Source organism: Ctenopharyngodon idella, chromosome 22 (assembly GCF_019924925.1).
Source record: "Ctenopharyngodon idella isolate HZGC_01 chromosome 22, HZGC01, whole genome shotgun sequence".
Taxonomy (NCBI): domain Eukaryota; kingdom Metazoa; phylum Chordata; class Actinopteri; order Cypriniformes; family Xenocyprididae; genus Ctenopharyngodon; species Ctenopharyngodon idella.
In genome coordinates this window covers 25,650,538-25,667,696 of record NC_067241.1, presented here as the reverse complement: position 1 = coordinate 25,667,696, position 17,159 = coordinate 25,650,538, and the positions used below count along the sequence as shown (strand labels likewise).

The 17,159-nt window shown below is 38.4% G+C and overlaps 1 protein-coding gene across 1 annotated transcript; it reads left to right on the top strand.

The window, feature by feature from the left end:
• Nucleotides 1–550: 550 nt before the first annotated feature.
• Nucleotides 551–15,812, top strand: rybpa (RING1 and YY1 binding protein a). The gene is made up of 5 exons (XM_051880724.1): nucleotides 551–754; nucleotides 1,176–1,301; nucleotides 6,884–7,483; nucleotides 10,582–10,674; nucleotides 14,529–15,812. Exons 1-5 carry the CDS (start codon nucleotides 729–731, stop codon nucleotides 14,776–14,778), a joined length of 1,095 nt encoding a protein of 364 aa, XP_051736684.1. The 5' UTR covers nucleotides 551–728; the 3' UTR covers nucleotides 14,779–15,812.
• Nucleotides 15,813–17,159: the final 1,347 nt, after the last annotated feature.

Below are 17,159 nucleotides of genomic sequence, written 5' to 3'. Positions count from 1 at the left end.
CTGATTCTGAGATTTTGCTGTCATTTTATAATCTACGACATATTTTTTTCATTAGAAAATTATAACAATTAGGCCTAAGTGAAAAGTTGAATCGCAAAAATAAAATGAAGTTGTGCAAAACTTGATTTAAGATGATCCAAAGAGCATCTGACCTTAAGTGCAAAGTCAGAAGATCAATGACATATTTACTCATTTAATTATTGTTAAATATTTATTTTTTCGATTTAAATTAAAATCTCTTTTTTTTTTCTGCAGACAAACCAGACTGGGAGACCAGCAAACCATCTTAGGCAGGTTTAAGTTTTTTGTTTGTTTTTTTTTCCAGAGATGTTTTCAGTCATAAACATTTCTGTTTATTTCCAGGTTCGAAATACATTTTGTTTCCAAGTTTTTTTATTTTCAGTGTGGATTCATTTGGACTTAATATCCTATAAAACATGCCATAATTTATTTATTATGTTTTATTTTTTCTTATTTTGCTTCATAGGTTACAATAAATGTATGCTGTTCATAGTTTTCAAATGACCACATTTATTTATAAAACACTTAGACTTTTAAACGTGCGCAAGCTGTGATTGGCTAAAGACGAGGTCACGTGACGGACCGACGCCTTGCGCTGCAGCGGTCAGCGAGTGCAAGTGTGCGATAACAGCAGCAGCGGCTCTGTCTGGAGCTCACACTGTACATTACAGAAGCCCCCTCCTCTGGAAGACGGTGTTTCTCCCATTATGGGCGACAAGAAAAGCCCATCCAGGTATAGAAACATCCCATTTGCTCTGTCTTTTTATAAAGCATCTTGCGCGTTTGTGTACATTGAAAAATAGCCGCGTATTGCGGTTGAAGTCTACTTATTTTTCCTGGTCGGATTTAACGGAAAAAAAGCGCAGCCATGGCGGATACGGAGCCTTGCCTGACTCCCGGTATCCAGCTTTAGACAAAGGGAATTTAGGAAACGCCTCCTTTCTTCTTTTTCCTTCGCCTTTTTTCAACAGATAAAGCCTGTTTACCCTTTAGGCATGCAAAATCGTCAAATTGCAAGTGTTATTGTGTGATTGTAAAGGACAGGCGTCTTCTACTACACCACGTAGAATGAAGTGCATATGATGACACTTGAACTAATTAGGGTGCAGCGTGCTATTTAAATACCATAACCATTTCCTCTTTAAATCTTGCAGGCCAAAAAGACAAGCCAAGCCCTCTGCAGACAACGGATTTTGGGACTGTAGCGTCTGCACCTTCAAAAACAGTGCAGAGGCATTCAAATGCAGTATATGTGATGTGCGGAAAGGTACATCTACAAGGTAAAGTGACACACTGCAGCTTATGAGAGGGGGTTATGCATTCATAGCCATCATAAACACATTGCACATGCATGCAGTGAGAATGTCAAAATTGATATTATGACTTGTTGATGTGGATTGTGTCTTTATCCCTGCTGACGTCATTTGATTCCTGTAGAATTTCAATGACACTCTAGGACAGGCGACAGGATCCGGCTGGTATGGAAGTATCCTGGTCTGTGCGCAGGGCCCCATTATTTGATCCTATAGGAAATTAAAAACGGCATTAAACATCTCTGGTTTGTTAGCGTGACATTGTTTTGTTATGCACGCTGAGCTGTTTGTTCAATGCTGTGCAAAATATGAAACCCTCTGCTGTTTTTTACAGCTTGATGCATGGCTGTGGTCACTAATGCACTGATGCTATCATATTGATGACGTTATGTGCTAGAATTTAGGGTACAGTTGGCGCCTATGGCTTGCAGCCAAGATGTAGGAAAGGGATCTGTCTGTAAAATTAAAAATCAGATATATAGGCCCATGGTGAAGAAGAATGCGTTTAAAAAAATGTTGGAGTTGATAATCAGTATATGTGTAATTGTTTTCCAAAGCAAAGCACAGATGGTAGTGTATAATTATATTAGCTGTTTCAGATGTCCCAATAGTGGATAATGAGATACAGTGGGGATATTTCTGACACTATTTCTAGGTCACTAATCAAATAAGCAAAATTGTGGCATTGAACGTGAACTCCTCTGTGCAAAATATCAGATGCTTCCACTCAAACATTAGGTTCTTTCTGGAACATTCTCAAAAACATTCTGAAATTGTAATATTTTAATTCAACTTCAAATTTTATGCTGATAATTCTAATGAAAAAAAAAAAAAGATAATAAATAAAATAAAAAATTTCATATTTTTTCAAAAGGACTGCTCTTGAAATTGACCGATCATGAAAGAAACACCATATCCTTTTAAGTTTTGCCCCATTACCTGTTTTCAGCCAAATACTCCAGTGGGATGAATGTGTCTAGTGCACTCTGGCTCTGTCGCAGGTGTTTATATCTCTGCCAAAGTGACGGTCTTTTCATGTATTGTGCACGGTGTGAAGTACGCTGGCATCTTATCTCGGCGTAAATTGCATGCTTGAATGTTGATATTTCTAGCTTTGTTGAAGCTACAGGATCAGTCCGTGCTCTCTTGTAGAGAGGTTGCTTGATGAGGCCTGGTTTATTATGCCGTTCTGCTGACTTGAGTGAGTGTCATTTACACCAGAGTAGCAAGAGCTGAGGGAATCAGCAGGGTACCACTAAATTTCTCTGTCGATACCGATAGCCGATTATTAAGAACGATATCTACTGATACTGATAGTTTGATTTTCTTTAGTTGGGAGAGATTTTTTTTCCTAATGCTGTAAAATATACAGGGAACCCTCTCATTTGGTACATTACTATAATATTAGAGGTTAAAATGAACAAAAGAGCCCAAACTATTAAATTCAACTGCTATTTATTTTTAGATATAATAATTACATTCAAATAAAAACTGAAATGTTTGTACACAATGCAGTTGCACATAAGGTAGTTTTCATAAACACTTGTCTTCATGACAAACTAACAAACTGTAAACATTGGATAACTTTCCTGAGGTAAATGCAACTTTACGTGACACTGGCTATGTTTACATGCACCAATTTTCATCAATCTGAATGAATTGAATCCGATTGCAGATCTGTTTATATGTACTCTGTAATCTGTAATCTGATTCAAATATCTGTTTATATGTGTTTTATATACATTCCGATTAAAACTTTTGTGCATGCGCTCTGTGTGTGACGTCGTATCAATCACACTTGTGGAGACAACCATGGATGTGACACCAACAGAGCTCATCGTTACTTTTGCCCTGTTGGCATACGCATTCATAAATCAGCAATGGTTTTACAACTAAAGACATGAACTTGCGCACTGCGTAATGCGTGTCAACATTGCACTGCGCATGTGCCCCAGAGACTTCTGAATACGATTGAGAAAGTAGTCGGATTCAAGCGTTTACATGGTCATTTTTTGCTGTTGGATCAGATTAGAAAAGCAATAAACCACCCCTTCCAATCCGATCGAAATTTCATTTGGATCGAGCTCAATCGGATCGATTAAGGTGTTTACATGAACGTTTTTCAATCCGATTGAGCCGTCAATCCGATTACAAATGGATTATTTGGGTGCTTGTAAACGTAGCCATTGTTTACGAGCTGTTTTATTATAATCATTCCGTGGTTGAAACACTGACCGATTACATGAGACATGATACATTTTGGTACTGTATCTTTCAACATGCCTTCTGATGTTCATGCATGTTTTGTTTTTTGTGTGTTATAACTTATATTAAAGAGGAAGAGATGACTCGCACACCGGGCGCTACAGCGATCTGTCCCGTCACATTTAAGAGCGTCAAAACACCATTTATTGTTTGGATTTTGGGATAAAATAGACAGAAATTGGAAGCTGAGACTTTGTTTCTTATTAGAACAAAGCTCTTTGTGATTATTAGATGGGAGGCGCGCTACAAATAATGTTTGGTGTGGGGAAAACCGTGGACCTGGCAACTCTGGCTTGAACTACGGGTGATTCATAGGGTTTCATAGCCTGCTTTAATGTCGCTGATTTTTTTTTTTACTGTTAATGTGTTATTTTCGCATTAAAGGATTAGTCCACTTTCAAATAAAATTTTCCTGATAATTTACTCACCCCCATGTCATCCAAGATGACTTTCCAGGATTATTCTCCTTATAGTGGACTTCAATGGACAAAATTACAGTTTCAGTGCAGCTTCAAAGGGCTTTAAACAACACCAGATGAGGAATAAGGGTCTTAACTAGCAAAATGATCGGCCATTTTCTAAAAAAAAAAATACAAATGTATATGCTTTATAAACACAAATGATCGCCTTGCAAGTGGTTCCGCCATTCCGTATCATTCCATATTCTTTAAAAAGCTTACGGTGTATGTCTTACACCTTCCCTATTCTACTTACGGAAAAATCGTAACTGGCGCCGCGTTCATTCTGTAAGTTGAATAGGGAAGGTGTAGGACATACAGCGTAAGCTTTTTGAAGAATACGGAAGGCGGAACCACTTGCAAGGTGATCATTTGTGTTTATAAAGCATATACAGTTGTATTTTTTTTTTTTTTTTTTTTTAGAAAATGACCGCTAGATAAGACCCTTATTCCTCATCTGGTATCGTTTAAAGACCTTTGAAGCTGCACTGAAACTGTAATTTTGACCTTCAACAGTGGAGTCCATTGAAGTCCACTATAAGGAGAATAATCCTGGAATGTTTTCATCAAAAACCTTAATTTCTTCTCAACTGAAGAAAGAAGGACATGAACATCTTGGATGACATGGGGGTGAGTAAATTATCAGGAAAATTTTATTTGAAAGTGGACTAATCCTTTAACTTAGACAGACATAGATTCTACACAAGACATTTTCTTAACACACAGTATGAGTTCCAGTCTGACACACTTCCGCTCCGTTTTGATTGACAGGATATAATCGGCCCTGCATTGGTGCATCCCTAGTACCACACAAACAAACCTGCACAGAAACCCAGTATTGTGCTGTAGAGTGGACCACACACCTATAATAATGCAAAAAAAAAAAAAAGATCAAAGTAGATTTTCAGTTGTCAAATGGGATTTTGGCAAAACTCAAAACTGCGATAATCAATCAGACAACATAATCAAAGCTAATTGGGGAATGTCAATGTTTAGGACATTGCAGCAAAGAAAATATTTTTATTCTGATTTATTTAGCAAAATGAAATTCTTTGTTCTTTAATGTGATTAGGGGATGGAGATAATGTGCTGTCAGTATAAGTAGTAGTAGTAGTAGTAGTAGTAGTAGTTAAATCTGGAACAGGTAATATAATTAGAGCATCATAGAGAGCCGCCAATCAATGACATGAACTGTCAGCGGGGGTATTATTAACTCAGATCCGTGAATATTTACTGTGAATCTCCCTTAACTGAAATTCACTCTTTTTTTCAGAGAGGTAATGTTTCTAGAATACACCCCTCACTCATTAAAGCATAAATTGGTTGCCCAGAATTGATCTCTCAATGCTTTTTGCTGTGCCATTATGATGTATTATTGAGAATATTGAGACATGAAATTCCATGTGTTGGAATTGTTGATAGAAAGATATATCAGCCAAGTAATTGCCATTTTGAGAGTATCTGCATTGGTCAATAATCATGCCATTTTTCCAAACAGAAGTAGTTGCTTCCCCTCCCATCAGTTCTTGTATAATGACAGCCTTTAACAATAGACCATACACATTTTTCAACATTTTTTAATTATTACACTACAGGTCAAAAGTTTGGGGTTAGTAAGATTTTATAAATGTTTTTGAAAGCAGTTTCTTATGGCCACCAAATCTGCATTAATTTGATTAAAAACAGTAAAACAGTCATGTTGTGAAATATTATTACAATTTAAAATAACTTTTTTCTATTGTAATATATTTTAAAATGTAATTTATTCATGTGATGCAAAGCTGAATTTTCAGCATCATTACTCCAGTCTTCAGTCACATAATCCTTCAGAAATCATTCTGATATGCTAATCTGATGCTCAAGAAACATTTCTTATTATTATCAATGTTGAAAACAGTTGTGCTGCTTCATATTTTATTGGAAACCACTTTTTTTTCAGGATTCTTTGATGAATATAAAGTTTAAAAGAACAGCATTTCTTTAGTCTCCAATGTCTTTACTGTCATGATTTAATGCATCTTTGCTGAATAAAGGTTCTTTCAAAAATATCTTGCTGACCCCAAACTTTTAAACAGAGGTGTCGTTTTGATTTGTTTAACATTTTTGGAGTCATAATAATTCCCATAAATCCGTTTCATAGTTTTAATGATTTTACTTTTAAAGTTTACTTTTTTTTTCACCCAAAAATGAAAATTATGTCATCATGTACTCACTCTCATGTCGTTCCAAACCTGTAAGACTTTTGTTCGTCTTCGTATCACAAATGAAGATCTTTTTGATGAAAAATTAGAGATTTCTGTTTCTCCATTGACAGCTATGCAACTACCACTTTTTTACCACTTCAAAAAGTTCATAAAGAGATCGTAAAACTAATCCATATGAATTGAGTGGTTTAGTCCAAAATTTTCTGAAGAGACATGATCACTTTATATGATGAACAGATTGAATTTAAGCTTATCTTCTACATATCTTCATTTGTGTTCCGAAGATGAACGAAAGTCTTAGGGGTCTGGAACGACATGAGGGTGAGTAATTAATGACAGAATTTTTAAATTTTGTGTCCAAAATATAATGTACATTTTAGGATGAATGCAGGTAAAATGGGACATGTAAGGTTTTTTATTTAATATTTCTTCATTTTGCTCAGTGTATTATAGTGGAGATCTTTACTATTTGAAATGGTGTTGTATGAGGGTCATCTGGCATCATATTTTAAAACGCCTGTGACATATTAGCAGAAACTGTCCCACTTTACCTGAGATCACCCTCTCCTGCTCTCTATATATTGGCAAAGCACTTGATTTCTTGTAACATTATCTTTTCCAGAAAACCAAGGATAAACTCTCAACTCGTGGCTCAGCAGGTCGCTCAACAGTACGCCGCCCCACCCCCAGCCAAGAAAGAAAGAAGGGAAAGGACAGACAGAGACCTGCCTGACGACGACCACTTCGACATGGACAACTCCGACTCAGATAGACTCAGCAGTCTCCACCCTGACTCCGACCATCCTGAGAGATTAAGTCTGGATGGAGGTCAGCTGGACCGTGGACATTCTCATAAGGATCGGAGACAGGAACGTGGGCTGGACAAACCGCAAACGCTTGATACAGACAGGGGGCCTGAGCGAGCAGGACTGACCCCCAACCTGCTGCAGCAGCAGCAGCAGCAGCAGCAGCAGCAGCAGCACAACAGAATAGACAGAGAGCACACGGACAGAGCAATACTGGAAAAACTTCAGCCTCACAGAGAGCACATGGATAAAGATCACCCACACACGGCAAGCTCTGGGATGCAGCCGGCAGAGAGGATGGGTGCAGAGAGAGAAGAACTCAAAAAAGGAAAAATAGAGAGAGCCATGATGGAGAAACACAAAGAGAGGCATAAAAGCCTCACGCCCAGTAAAAAGCCCACTGCTAAGAAGATGAAGTGAGTGTTGTTATGCAACCATGCTCTGCTAAGAGTCTTTTATGGTCTTGGTTTGATCCAATCAGATATTGGTATTTGGGCTGTCAAAGTTAACAAACACATGCAATTAATACATCATGTGAATTTCTTTGAAATCTGTTGACGCTTGTTGTCAATTTTACATTAGAGAGTGCAACAGTCGGGTTCCAGAAGTAAAAATCCCATTCATTTTCTCCATAGGGGAATTGATTTTTGACGCTAACTTATAAACCGTTAAAGACACAATGGCTACTGTGAGCTACGCGTTTGTTAATCGATGGTATATTTGTTGAAGCCATCAGCCTGCATTATTTCAACTTATTTTTAAATGATCATGTTTTAAGGTAGGGTAGGGCAATTTCGGAGAGGCTAGCAATAGCAAGCATGCTTCCAAAGCTAGAGATCCCACCTTCCCTTCAGAGCACCTTGCAAAGCCACGCCTCCTTCAAAACACATGAACACACAGCCAGAGCAGAGTCTGCAAAGCATCACGAGAGACGCCGTTAAATTACCTCATGTCTCAAAGAACATAATATTACAATAATAATGAATGTAAACAACTTACAAGAGCTCTTACATATACCACCTGACTGCTGCGGACTAATTTTGCCATTAATAGTGTTGCCAGAAAATGCATAAATCTGAGTCTGAGGACGTGAACAGCTCTGGGTAGAATGCCATCTTGTAATTACAGTTATGACATGGCATGAACGCAGCATAAGCTCGCTGTTTTGGTTCAGGAGGAACTGTAAAAGGTGGCTGCTGTTTGTTTGCGGTGCAACTCTGCATAACCTTATGGAACGAGCTGATGACATGTGATGTCTGCGCGAGCAGGTCTGCGGAGGTATGCAAATACATATGTTGACAGGCAGGTAGGACATTCGGACTGAATGCAATGATTGGACAAACATTTTTTGGTCCTGAGACTCAAACAGTTTTTTAATATTTAGACCACTTCTATTATTTATTTCTATCAGGATATGAAGAGAGTTTCAACCAGAATAACAAAAAGTTTGTATGAAAAAATTGCCTACCCTACCTTTAACAGAGGAATTTTTGGTGAAAAACGACATTACCCATGATTCTGCAGATAATCTCCACCCATCATAGAAATAAAACAAGCAAATGACTCCAAAAGAACACTTTAGCACCCACCCTCTTCCATGTAGTGGAATGATGTATGACGGATGATGTAATTGAATTCGAAGTAGATTTCACTACTTCTATGCTCAAATTAAAATCATTTTTAATTTGTGATTCACAGTGCTTGTCAAGTCAGGTCACCTTTATTTATATAGAACGTTATACAATACAGATAGTTTCAAAGCAGCTTTACAGGGTTAAAGGATTAGTTTTCTTCAGAATTAAAATTTCCTGATAATTTACTCACCCTCATGTCATTAAAGATGTTTATGTTTTTCTTTCTTCAGTCGAAAGGAAATTAAGGTTTTTGAGGAAAACATTCCAGGATTTTTCTCCATGTAGTGGACTTCAACGGCACTGAAACTGACAGTTTCAGTGCAGCTTCAAAGGGCTCTACGTGATCCCAGACGAGGAATAAGGGTCTTATCTAGTGAAACGATTGTTCATTTTGCGTCACGATGTGCCTCGCATTACATAATCACGTTGGAAAGGTCACACGTGACTTAGGCGGAAGTACCGAGCAAGTGGTTTACAAAGAGAACAAACGGCCTTTACAAAAAAAGGTAAAACAACTATATCGAACGATTTTGAAGATGGAGGAGAAAATGAGATGGAGTTTTTCACCCTACCGCAGTACTTCCGCCTACATCATGTGTGACCTTTCTAACGTGATTATGTAATGCATGGTGGATCGCAGAGCAGTGCAAGACAAGCGTTTGTGGTTAAAAAGTATATAATTTTCCCTTATTCATTATCTGGGATCGTGTAGAGCCCTTTGAAGCTCCACTGAAACTGACATTTGGACCTTCAAACCTGTCATCTCCACTGTATGGAGAAAAATCCTGGAATGTTTTCTTCAAAAACCTTAATTTCTTTTCGACTGAAGAAAGAAAGACATGAACATCTTGGATGACATGGGGGTGAGTAAATTATTAGGAAATTATAATTCTGAAGTAATCCTTTAACAGGAAAATGATTCAATGATGCAAACAGTTCATTTCTTCTGTACTGCAGCTCTAAATGAAAATCGTGTCATTGTTCAGCTGAAGTCAGTTCAGTGTTGATTCAGTTTCGTAAAGATCATCAATTATTAAATGAGCTAATTTCATTTTATAGAGCAGTTCTGCAGAAAACAGTGATGTCATTGTCAAGCTCCAATAGAGTCAGTGCAGTCAAATTGTTGTTGAATATTAAGTGTCTCCAACTAAACAAGCCAGAGGTGAGAGTTGCAAGAAACCCAAACTCCATCAGGTGACAGAATGGAGGAGAAAAAAAAAAAAAAAAACCCTGGGAGAAACCAGGCTCAGTCGGGGTCCAGTTCTCCTCTGGCTTGTAGCTCTTTCCTTCATTAAAGCTGTTAAGTACATAGTCTTGTTCATTGTTCCTCGTTTTATTCTATTTTCAAATACTTTTTTGCTTCAAATCAAAGTTTGTAATGTTGTGATTCACCTCGTAGCTGGTTGGTTTGGTTCATGGCTTATAACTTTAAAAAAAAAAAAAAAAAAAAAAAAATCCACATGGGAAAAATGCTTCCGGATCCAAGGCCGCTGCAAAAGTGGGCGGACGCTGTTGCACTCTATAACGGTTTCATTCTGTTTTGTCTTCTTTCTATTCAGGGCTGATTGAAACAGGAGCTGTTCAAGTATTGTACAAAAATATTCATTTTTTGGACACTTGACTTAATAATTAACTGAAATGGTGCATCTGCTAAGCTTAAATGAGACAAGCACCCATTTTTGTGATGTTGCTCATTTGTAAGTCCCTATGGATGAAAGCGTCTGCTAAATGAATACATGTAAATGTAAATGAAAGCACCAGTGGAGTACTGCAGGCCAGCTACAAAAACAGATTTAGAGTTTAACGATTAAGCCTATAAAGTGTGGGAAAAAATTGTATGCTAATAGTTTGTTACTAATGGCATATTGTAACATTCACAGGCCAAAACTCATTCAGAAAGGTCCAGCTGGGGAAAGTAATGGCATGAAGGCTGGCAAGTCTGTCACGAAGAATAACAAATCTATAATTTCACGGTAAGTTCAAAACTGATCTGGGCTGCGTTTCCTAAAAGCATCGAAAGGCTAAGTTGATCGTAGGACCATTGCCACCAATAGAGCTGCAACCAGCTTAGGCTTGCGATGCTTTTGGGAAATGCTACCCTGATCTTAGTTTTTTGAAATGGTTTGCATGAAATGGTAATTAACATCATCTATCCATCCATTCAACAACCAATGGATAGAACCAATTCCTCCCTACATTTTTCTTTTTCGATAATCCGTTACAAAAAAAAGATCAGTTGTTACTTTCGTTACACTGTGACTTTAAGGCGGGCCTTTACCTGCATTCGAGTATTCTTGATTCCTACTGAAGACTTCACATTCAATTTATACAGTTACTTCTTTGAGTTACGGGGAAATCCAATGAGCGGCTAATAGTCTTTTCCGTTGTATAATCCAGGGGCTCTTTAACTTGCTTGCAATGTAGACAGCTAAAATTGGATTATCATATATGCTGGATAATGTACACAAAGTATACTCATATAGCCATATAAGTGGCCTAGGAAAAAGCTGTTTTATTGTGCATAAGAGAGCCCAGCCCTTATAATGGCTGTCATCACATGACCAGCTAAATAATACTCTCTTTATCCTCTTATTAAAAGACAGAGTAAATTAATGATTGGTTACAAAAACATTTACTTTTGCATGATGCTGCAACACACTTTGGAATGGCTGCCAATGGTTTTTGGAAAGACTTTTTTTTTCCCTCTCAGAATGAAGTTACTGCAAATACTGTATCCGCTGCCAAAACAGAAATTACTTGTTAAGCTGCTTTATATTTAAAAGGATAGTTCACCCGAAAATGAAAATTCTGTCATTTGTTACCCTTATGTCGTTCCAAACCTGTATAACTTTCATTCATCTTCAAAGCATAAAGTAATTGTCCATTACACCACAAATTTGACACTTCAAAAATCCATAAAGACTGTAAAATTAATCCATATGAATTGACTGGGTTTAATTCAAGTCTTCTAAAGAGACACTATCAATAAACATTGTTTAACACACACACACACACACACATATATATATGTGTGTGTATATATATATATGTGTGTGTGTGTGTGTGTATATATATATATATATATATATATATATGAGCACAACAAATATTGTAAAAGGAAGCTAAAATGCACTTGCTTGATGCAAGAGAACAAACCTTGTTTGTTTATATGTGAATGAAAGCCTAAACTAAATCTGTTCATCATATAAAGCGATCGTGTCTTTGTGATTCATATGGATTACTTTTACAGTGTTTTTGTACTTTGTGATGTTTGTAAGTTTTAATTGTGTGAACTTTCAATGGAGGGACAAAAATCTCTCAGATTTCATTAAAATATCTTCATTGGTGTTTTGATGATGAATGAAAGTCTTATATTTAGGAATATATATATAATATATATATATATATATATATATATATATAATATGTGTGTGTGTATAATATATATTTATTAATCTATTTTTATTAATTTTTATTTCAGTTTGTTATTTTAGTACTTCAAGTTAAACTAAACAAAAATGAGAAATGATGCCTTGACAACTAGCTGAAAAAATAAGTTGATTTTCTCCCTTTTATTTCAGTTAACATTTATTTCAAGTAATGTAAATGTTTTTTATGGTTTTAATTTTATTTAATGATAATCAGTGTTGTTTGGTCAGTTACTCTAAAAAAGTAATTAATTACTAGCTATTAATTACATCTTCAACAGTGTAATTAGATTACTAATTACTCTCTCAAAAAAAGTATTTAATTACTTATTGCGAATGAATTTGTAAATCAAACTAGTTAAACAATATAAGGATAGACAAGAAACTGCTCTTTTAATTCTTTAAAAAAATAAATTAAAATTGCATAAATTATTCTTGAACTAACCAAAGTATTTAAAGTGAGAAGTTTACATTAAAAACAAACATTTTATCATTAGACATTAAATTGATGTTAAATCCACAATTGTTTTATATAGAATTGTTCTATAGTCTATACAGTATTTAACGCAATTACATTAGAAGTAACTGTAATTAAATTACAGAACAATTAAGAGTAATCCCTTACTTTACTTTTTCCAAACAGGTTTATTATCATCAGTGTTGGGTGTAGTAATGCACTACACCCAACACTGATGATAATAAACCTGTTTGGAACAACATGAGGGTGAGTAAATGATGACATTTATTTTACGGTGAAAAAAATAGCCCTTTAATATTTGCACAATGAACACTACAGTACTGTATACAGTATCTCACAGAAGTGAGTACACCCCTCACATTTTTGTAAATATTTTATTATATCTTTTCACTGAAAAGTAATGTAAAGTACACTGTAAAGTAGTGAGTGTACAGCTTGTATAACAGTGTAAATTTGCTGTCCCCTCAAAATAACTCAACACACAGCCATTAATGTCTAAACCGCTGGCCACAAAAGTGAGTACACCCCTAAGTGAAAATGTCCAAACTGGGCCCAAAGTGTCAATATTTTGTGTGGCTACCATTATTTTCCAGCACTGCCTTAACCCTCTTGGGCATGGAGTTCACCAGAGCTTCACAGGTTGCCACTGGAGTCCTCTTCCACTCCTCCATGACGACATCACGGAGCTGGTGGATGTTAGAGACCTTGCGCTCCTCCACCTTCTGTTTGAGAATGCCCCACAGATACTTAAGGCAGTGGTCGTCTTGGAGGTGTGTTTGGGATCATTATCATGTTGGAATACTGCCCTGCAGCCCAGTCTCCGAAGGGAGGGGATCATGCTCTGCTTATTGGTTCCCTCAATGAACTGTAGTTCCCCAGTGCCGGCAGCACTCATGCAGCCCCAGACCATGACACTCCCACCACGCTTGACTGTAGGCAAGACACACTTGTCTTTGTACTCCTCACCTGGTTGCCGCCACACATGCTTGACACCATCTGAACCAAATAAGTTTATCTTGGTCTCATCAGACCACAGGACATGGTTCCTTAGTCTGCTTGTCTACAGCAAACTGTTTGCGGGCTTTCTTGTGTATCATCTTTAGATGAGGCTTCCTTCTGGGATGACAGCCATGCAGACCAATTTGATGCAGTGTGCGGCGTATGGTCTGAGCACTGACAGGCTAACCCCCCACCCCTTTCAACCTCTGCAGCAATGCTGGCAGCACTCATACGTCTATTTCCCAAACACAACCTCTGGATATGACGCTGAGCACGTGCACTCAACTTCTTTGGTCGACCATGGTGAAGCCTGTTCTGAGTGGAACCGGTCCTGTTAAACCGCTGTATGTCTTGGCCACCGTCCTGCAGCTCAGTTTCAGGGTCTTGGCAATCTTCTTATAGCCTATGCCGTCTTTATGTAGAGCAACAATTCTTTTTTTCAGATCCTCAGAGAGTTCTTTGCCATGAGGTGTCATGTTGAACTTCCAGTGACCAGTATGAGAGAGTGAGAGCGATAACATCAAATTTAACACACCTGCTTCCCATCCACACCTGAGACCTTGTAACACTAACGAGTCACATGACACCGGGGAGAGAAAATGGCTAAATGGGCCTAATTTGGACATTTTCACTTAGGGGTGTACTCACTTTTGTGGCCAGCGGTTTAGACATTAATGGCTGTGTGTTGAGTTATTTTGAAGGGACAGCAAATTTACACTGTTATACAAGCTGTACACTCACTACTTTACATTGTAGCAAAGTGTCATTTCTTCAGTGTTGTCACATGAAAAGATATAATAAAATATTTACAAAAATGTGAGGGGTGTACTCACTTCTGTGAGATACTGTACATGTAATATATACAGTAATTTATAAATATATGTCTAATTCCTTCTTGCACTGTTTCTCTTTTGCACTTCAGACCTAAACTGAAGAACATAGACAGGAGCTCGGCTCAGCAGCTCGCTATAACAGTGGGCAATGTGACTGTCATCATCACAGACTTTAAGGAGAAGACTCGCTCCTCCTCCACCTCCTCCTCCACGGTCACCTCCAGTGCTGGCTCTGAACAGCAGCACCTGAGCTCCAGCTCGGAGAGCACGGACAAGGGGTCGTCCCGCGCCTCCACGCCCAGAAGAGACCACTCCTCTGGGCATAATGAGACCCTGTGAAGGGGAAGAGATTCGGACACCGCAATCTCACTGGACGAGGCCTGGAGCTCCTACACTCGTAACTGTACATGGAAGACGGATCTTTCCAACCCATTCAGACAATGTTCATCTTGACAAACCGGCAGAAATGTACCTGCCGAAAACCCTCGTGGAGCACCCTGTAGATTGATGTGTTGATGTTCACGTGAGTCACTGTCACGCCGAGACCCACTGTATATTCTGTGCCCTCCTCCTACCAGATATAATCCATGTTTGTGCACCACGGAAATCAGCGCTCCCAAGTTTGCATTATTATTGTTCATTGTCATTAAATCGTGCAGACGGCTGTTTTGACTTTGTGTTTAGAACGTAGAATCGTTTATGCTAAATGTACAGTATCTGAGCTCATTTCTCCATCTTTCAGACAGCTCCGAGTCAACGATCTGTTGCTGCAGCTGTTTGTAGAACATGAGTTCATGACAATAAGATCACACTAGACCACCGTGTACAGGGAGATTTGTTCCCCTATTATTTCATATGACAAACTTTTGTGTGTTTACATGGTGGAAACACAAACTGTGATTATGTGAGTTTACAGTATTATAAATGCAAGGCCAACTTTAAAAATCCATACGGTGTACCATGTAGACATGTTTTGTGGTTCACAAGATGATAAGAGAGTATTTAGAATATTGTTCTTTATCTTTCTCTGTTTTTAGACTTTAAACCTTTGCATATTTCTTGTAAAATTATATCGAGATTCACAGGACTCTCTATTATTCAACTTCATTGCAAGGAAACTCAGAAAGAGAAACTGGCAGTTGTTGGAATATGAAGCAGCTTATCTATTTGTGAGATTTCATACAGTATATTTACAGTTTACCAAGATCGCTACTGAAAATTGATCACTGATTAATACTCCCAATATAGCATTGTGTTGTAAAAATCGGCTTCTTCTTGCCCATAAGGACGTTTTGCACAGATTTACACACTCATTCTGACCTTTGTTAAAAATCTAGAAGCTTATGAAGCTAATAAAAACCTTCTTAAACTCATTAAGGTCTCCAAACATTTTGGGCATTTTGAGGTGATCATTTACATTTTCCATATTATATTCTTGTATTGTAACCAATGTTTACTGTGCTAAAGTCAGCATGAAATGGAAATGTACTCTATTTTCTATGTGCTTGTTATTGATCTTGTTGTGAATGATTTATCTGTGCATATGTTTCATTTATACAAACCGATCAGGCATAACATTATGAGCACTGAAAGGTGAAGTGAATAACACATATATATATATATTAGGCAGCAAGTGAACATTTTGTCCTCAAAGTTGATGTGCTAGAAGCAGGAAAAATGGGCAAGCGTAAGGATTTGAGCGAGTTTGACAAGGGCCAAATTGTGATGGCTAGACGACTGGGTCAGAGCATCTCCAAAACTGCAGCTCTTGTGGGGTGTTCCCGGTCTGCAGTGGTCAGTATCTATCAAAAGTGGTCCAAGGAAGGAACAGCGGTGAATCAGCGACAGGGTCATGGGCGGCCAAGACTCATTGATGCACGTGGGGAGCGAAGGCTGGCCTGTGTGGTCCGATCCAACAGACGAGCTACTGTAGCTCAAATTGCACAAGAAGTTAATGCTGCTTCTGACAGAAAGGTGTCAGAATACACAGTGGATCACCGTTTGTTGCATATGGGGCTGCATAGCCGCAGACCAGTCAGGGTGCCCATGCTGACCCCTGTCCACCGCCGAAAGCGCCAACAGTGGGCATGTGAGCATCAGAACTGGACCACGGAGCAATGGAAGAAGGTGGCCTGGTCTGATGAATCACATTTTCTTTTACATCACGTGGATGGTCGGGTGCGTGTGCGTCACTTACCTGGGGAACACATGGTACCAGGATGCACTATGGGAAGAAGGCAAGCCAGCGGAGGCAGTGTGATGCTTTGGGCAATGTTCTGCTGGGAAACCTTGGGTCCTGCCATCCATGTGGATGTTACTTTGACACGTACCACCTACCTAAGCAGACCATGTACACCCTTTCATGGAAACGGTATTCCCTGGTGGCTATGGCTTTTTCAGCAGGATAACGTGCCCTACCACAAAGCAAAAATGGTTCAGGAATGGTTTGAGGTGCACAACAATGAATTTGAGGTGTTGACGTGGCCTCCAAATTCCCCAGATCTCAGTCCAATCAAGCATCTGTGGGATGTGCTGAACAAACAAGTCCGATCCATGGAGGCTCCACCTCGCAGCTTACAGGACTTAAAGGATCTGCTGCTAACATCTTGGTGCCAGATACCACAGCACACCTTCAGGGGTCTAGTGGAGTCCATGCCTCGATGGGTCAGGGCTGTTTTGGCAGCAAAAGGGGGACCAACAAAATATGAAGAAAGTGGTCA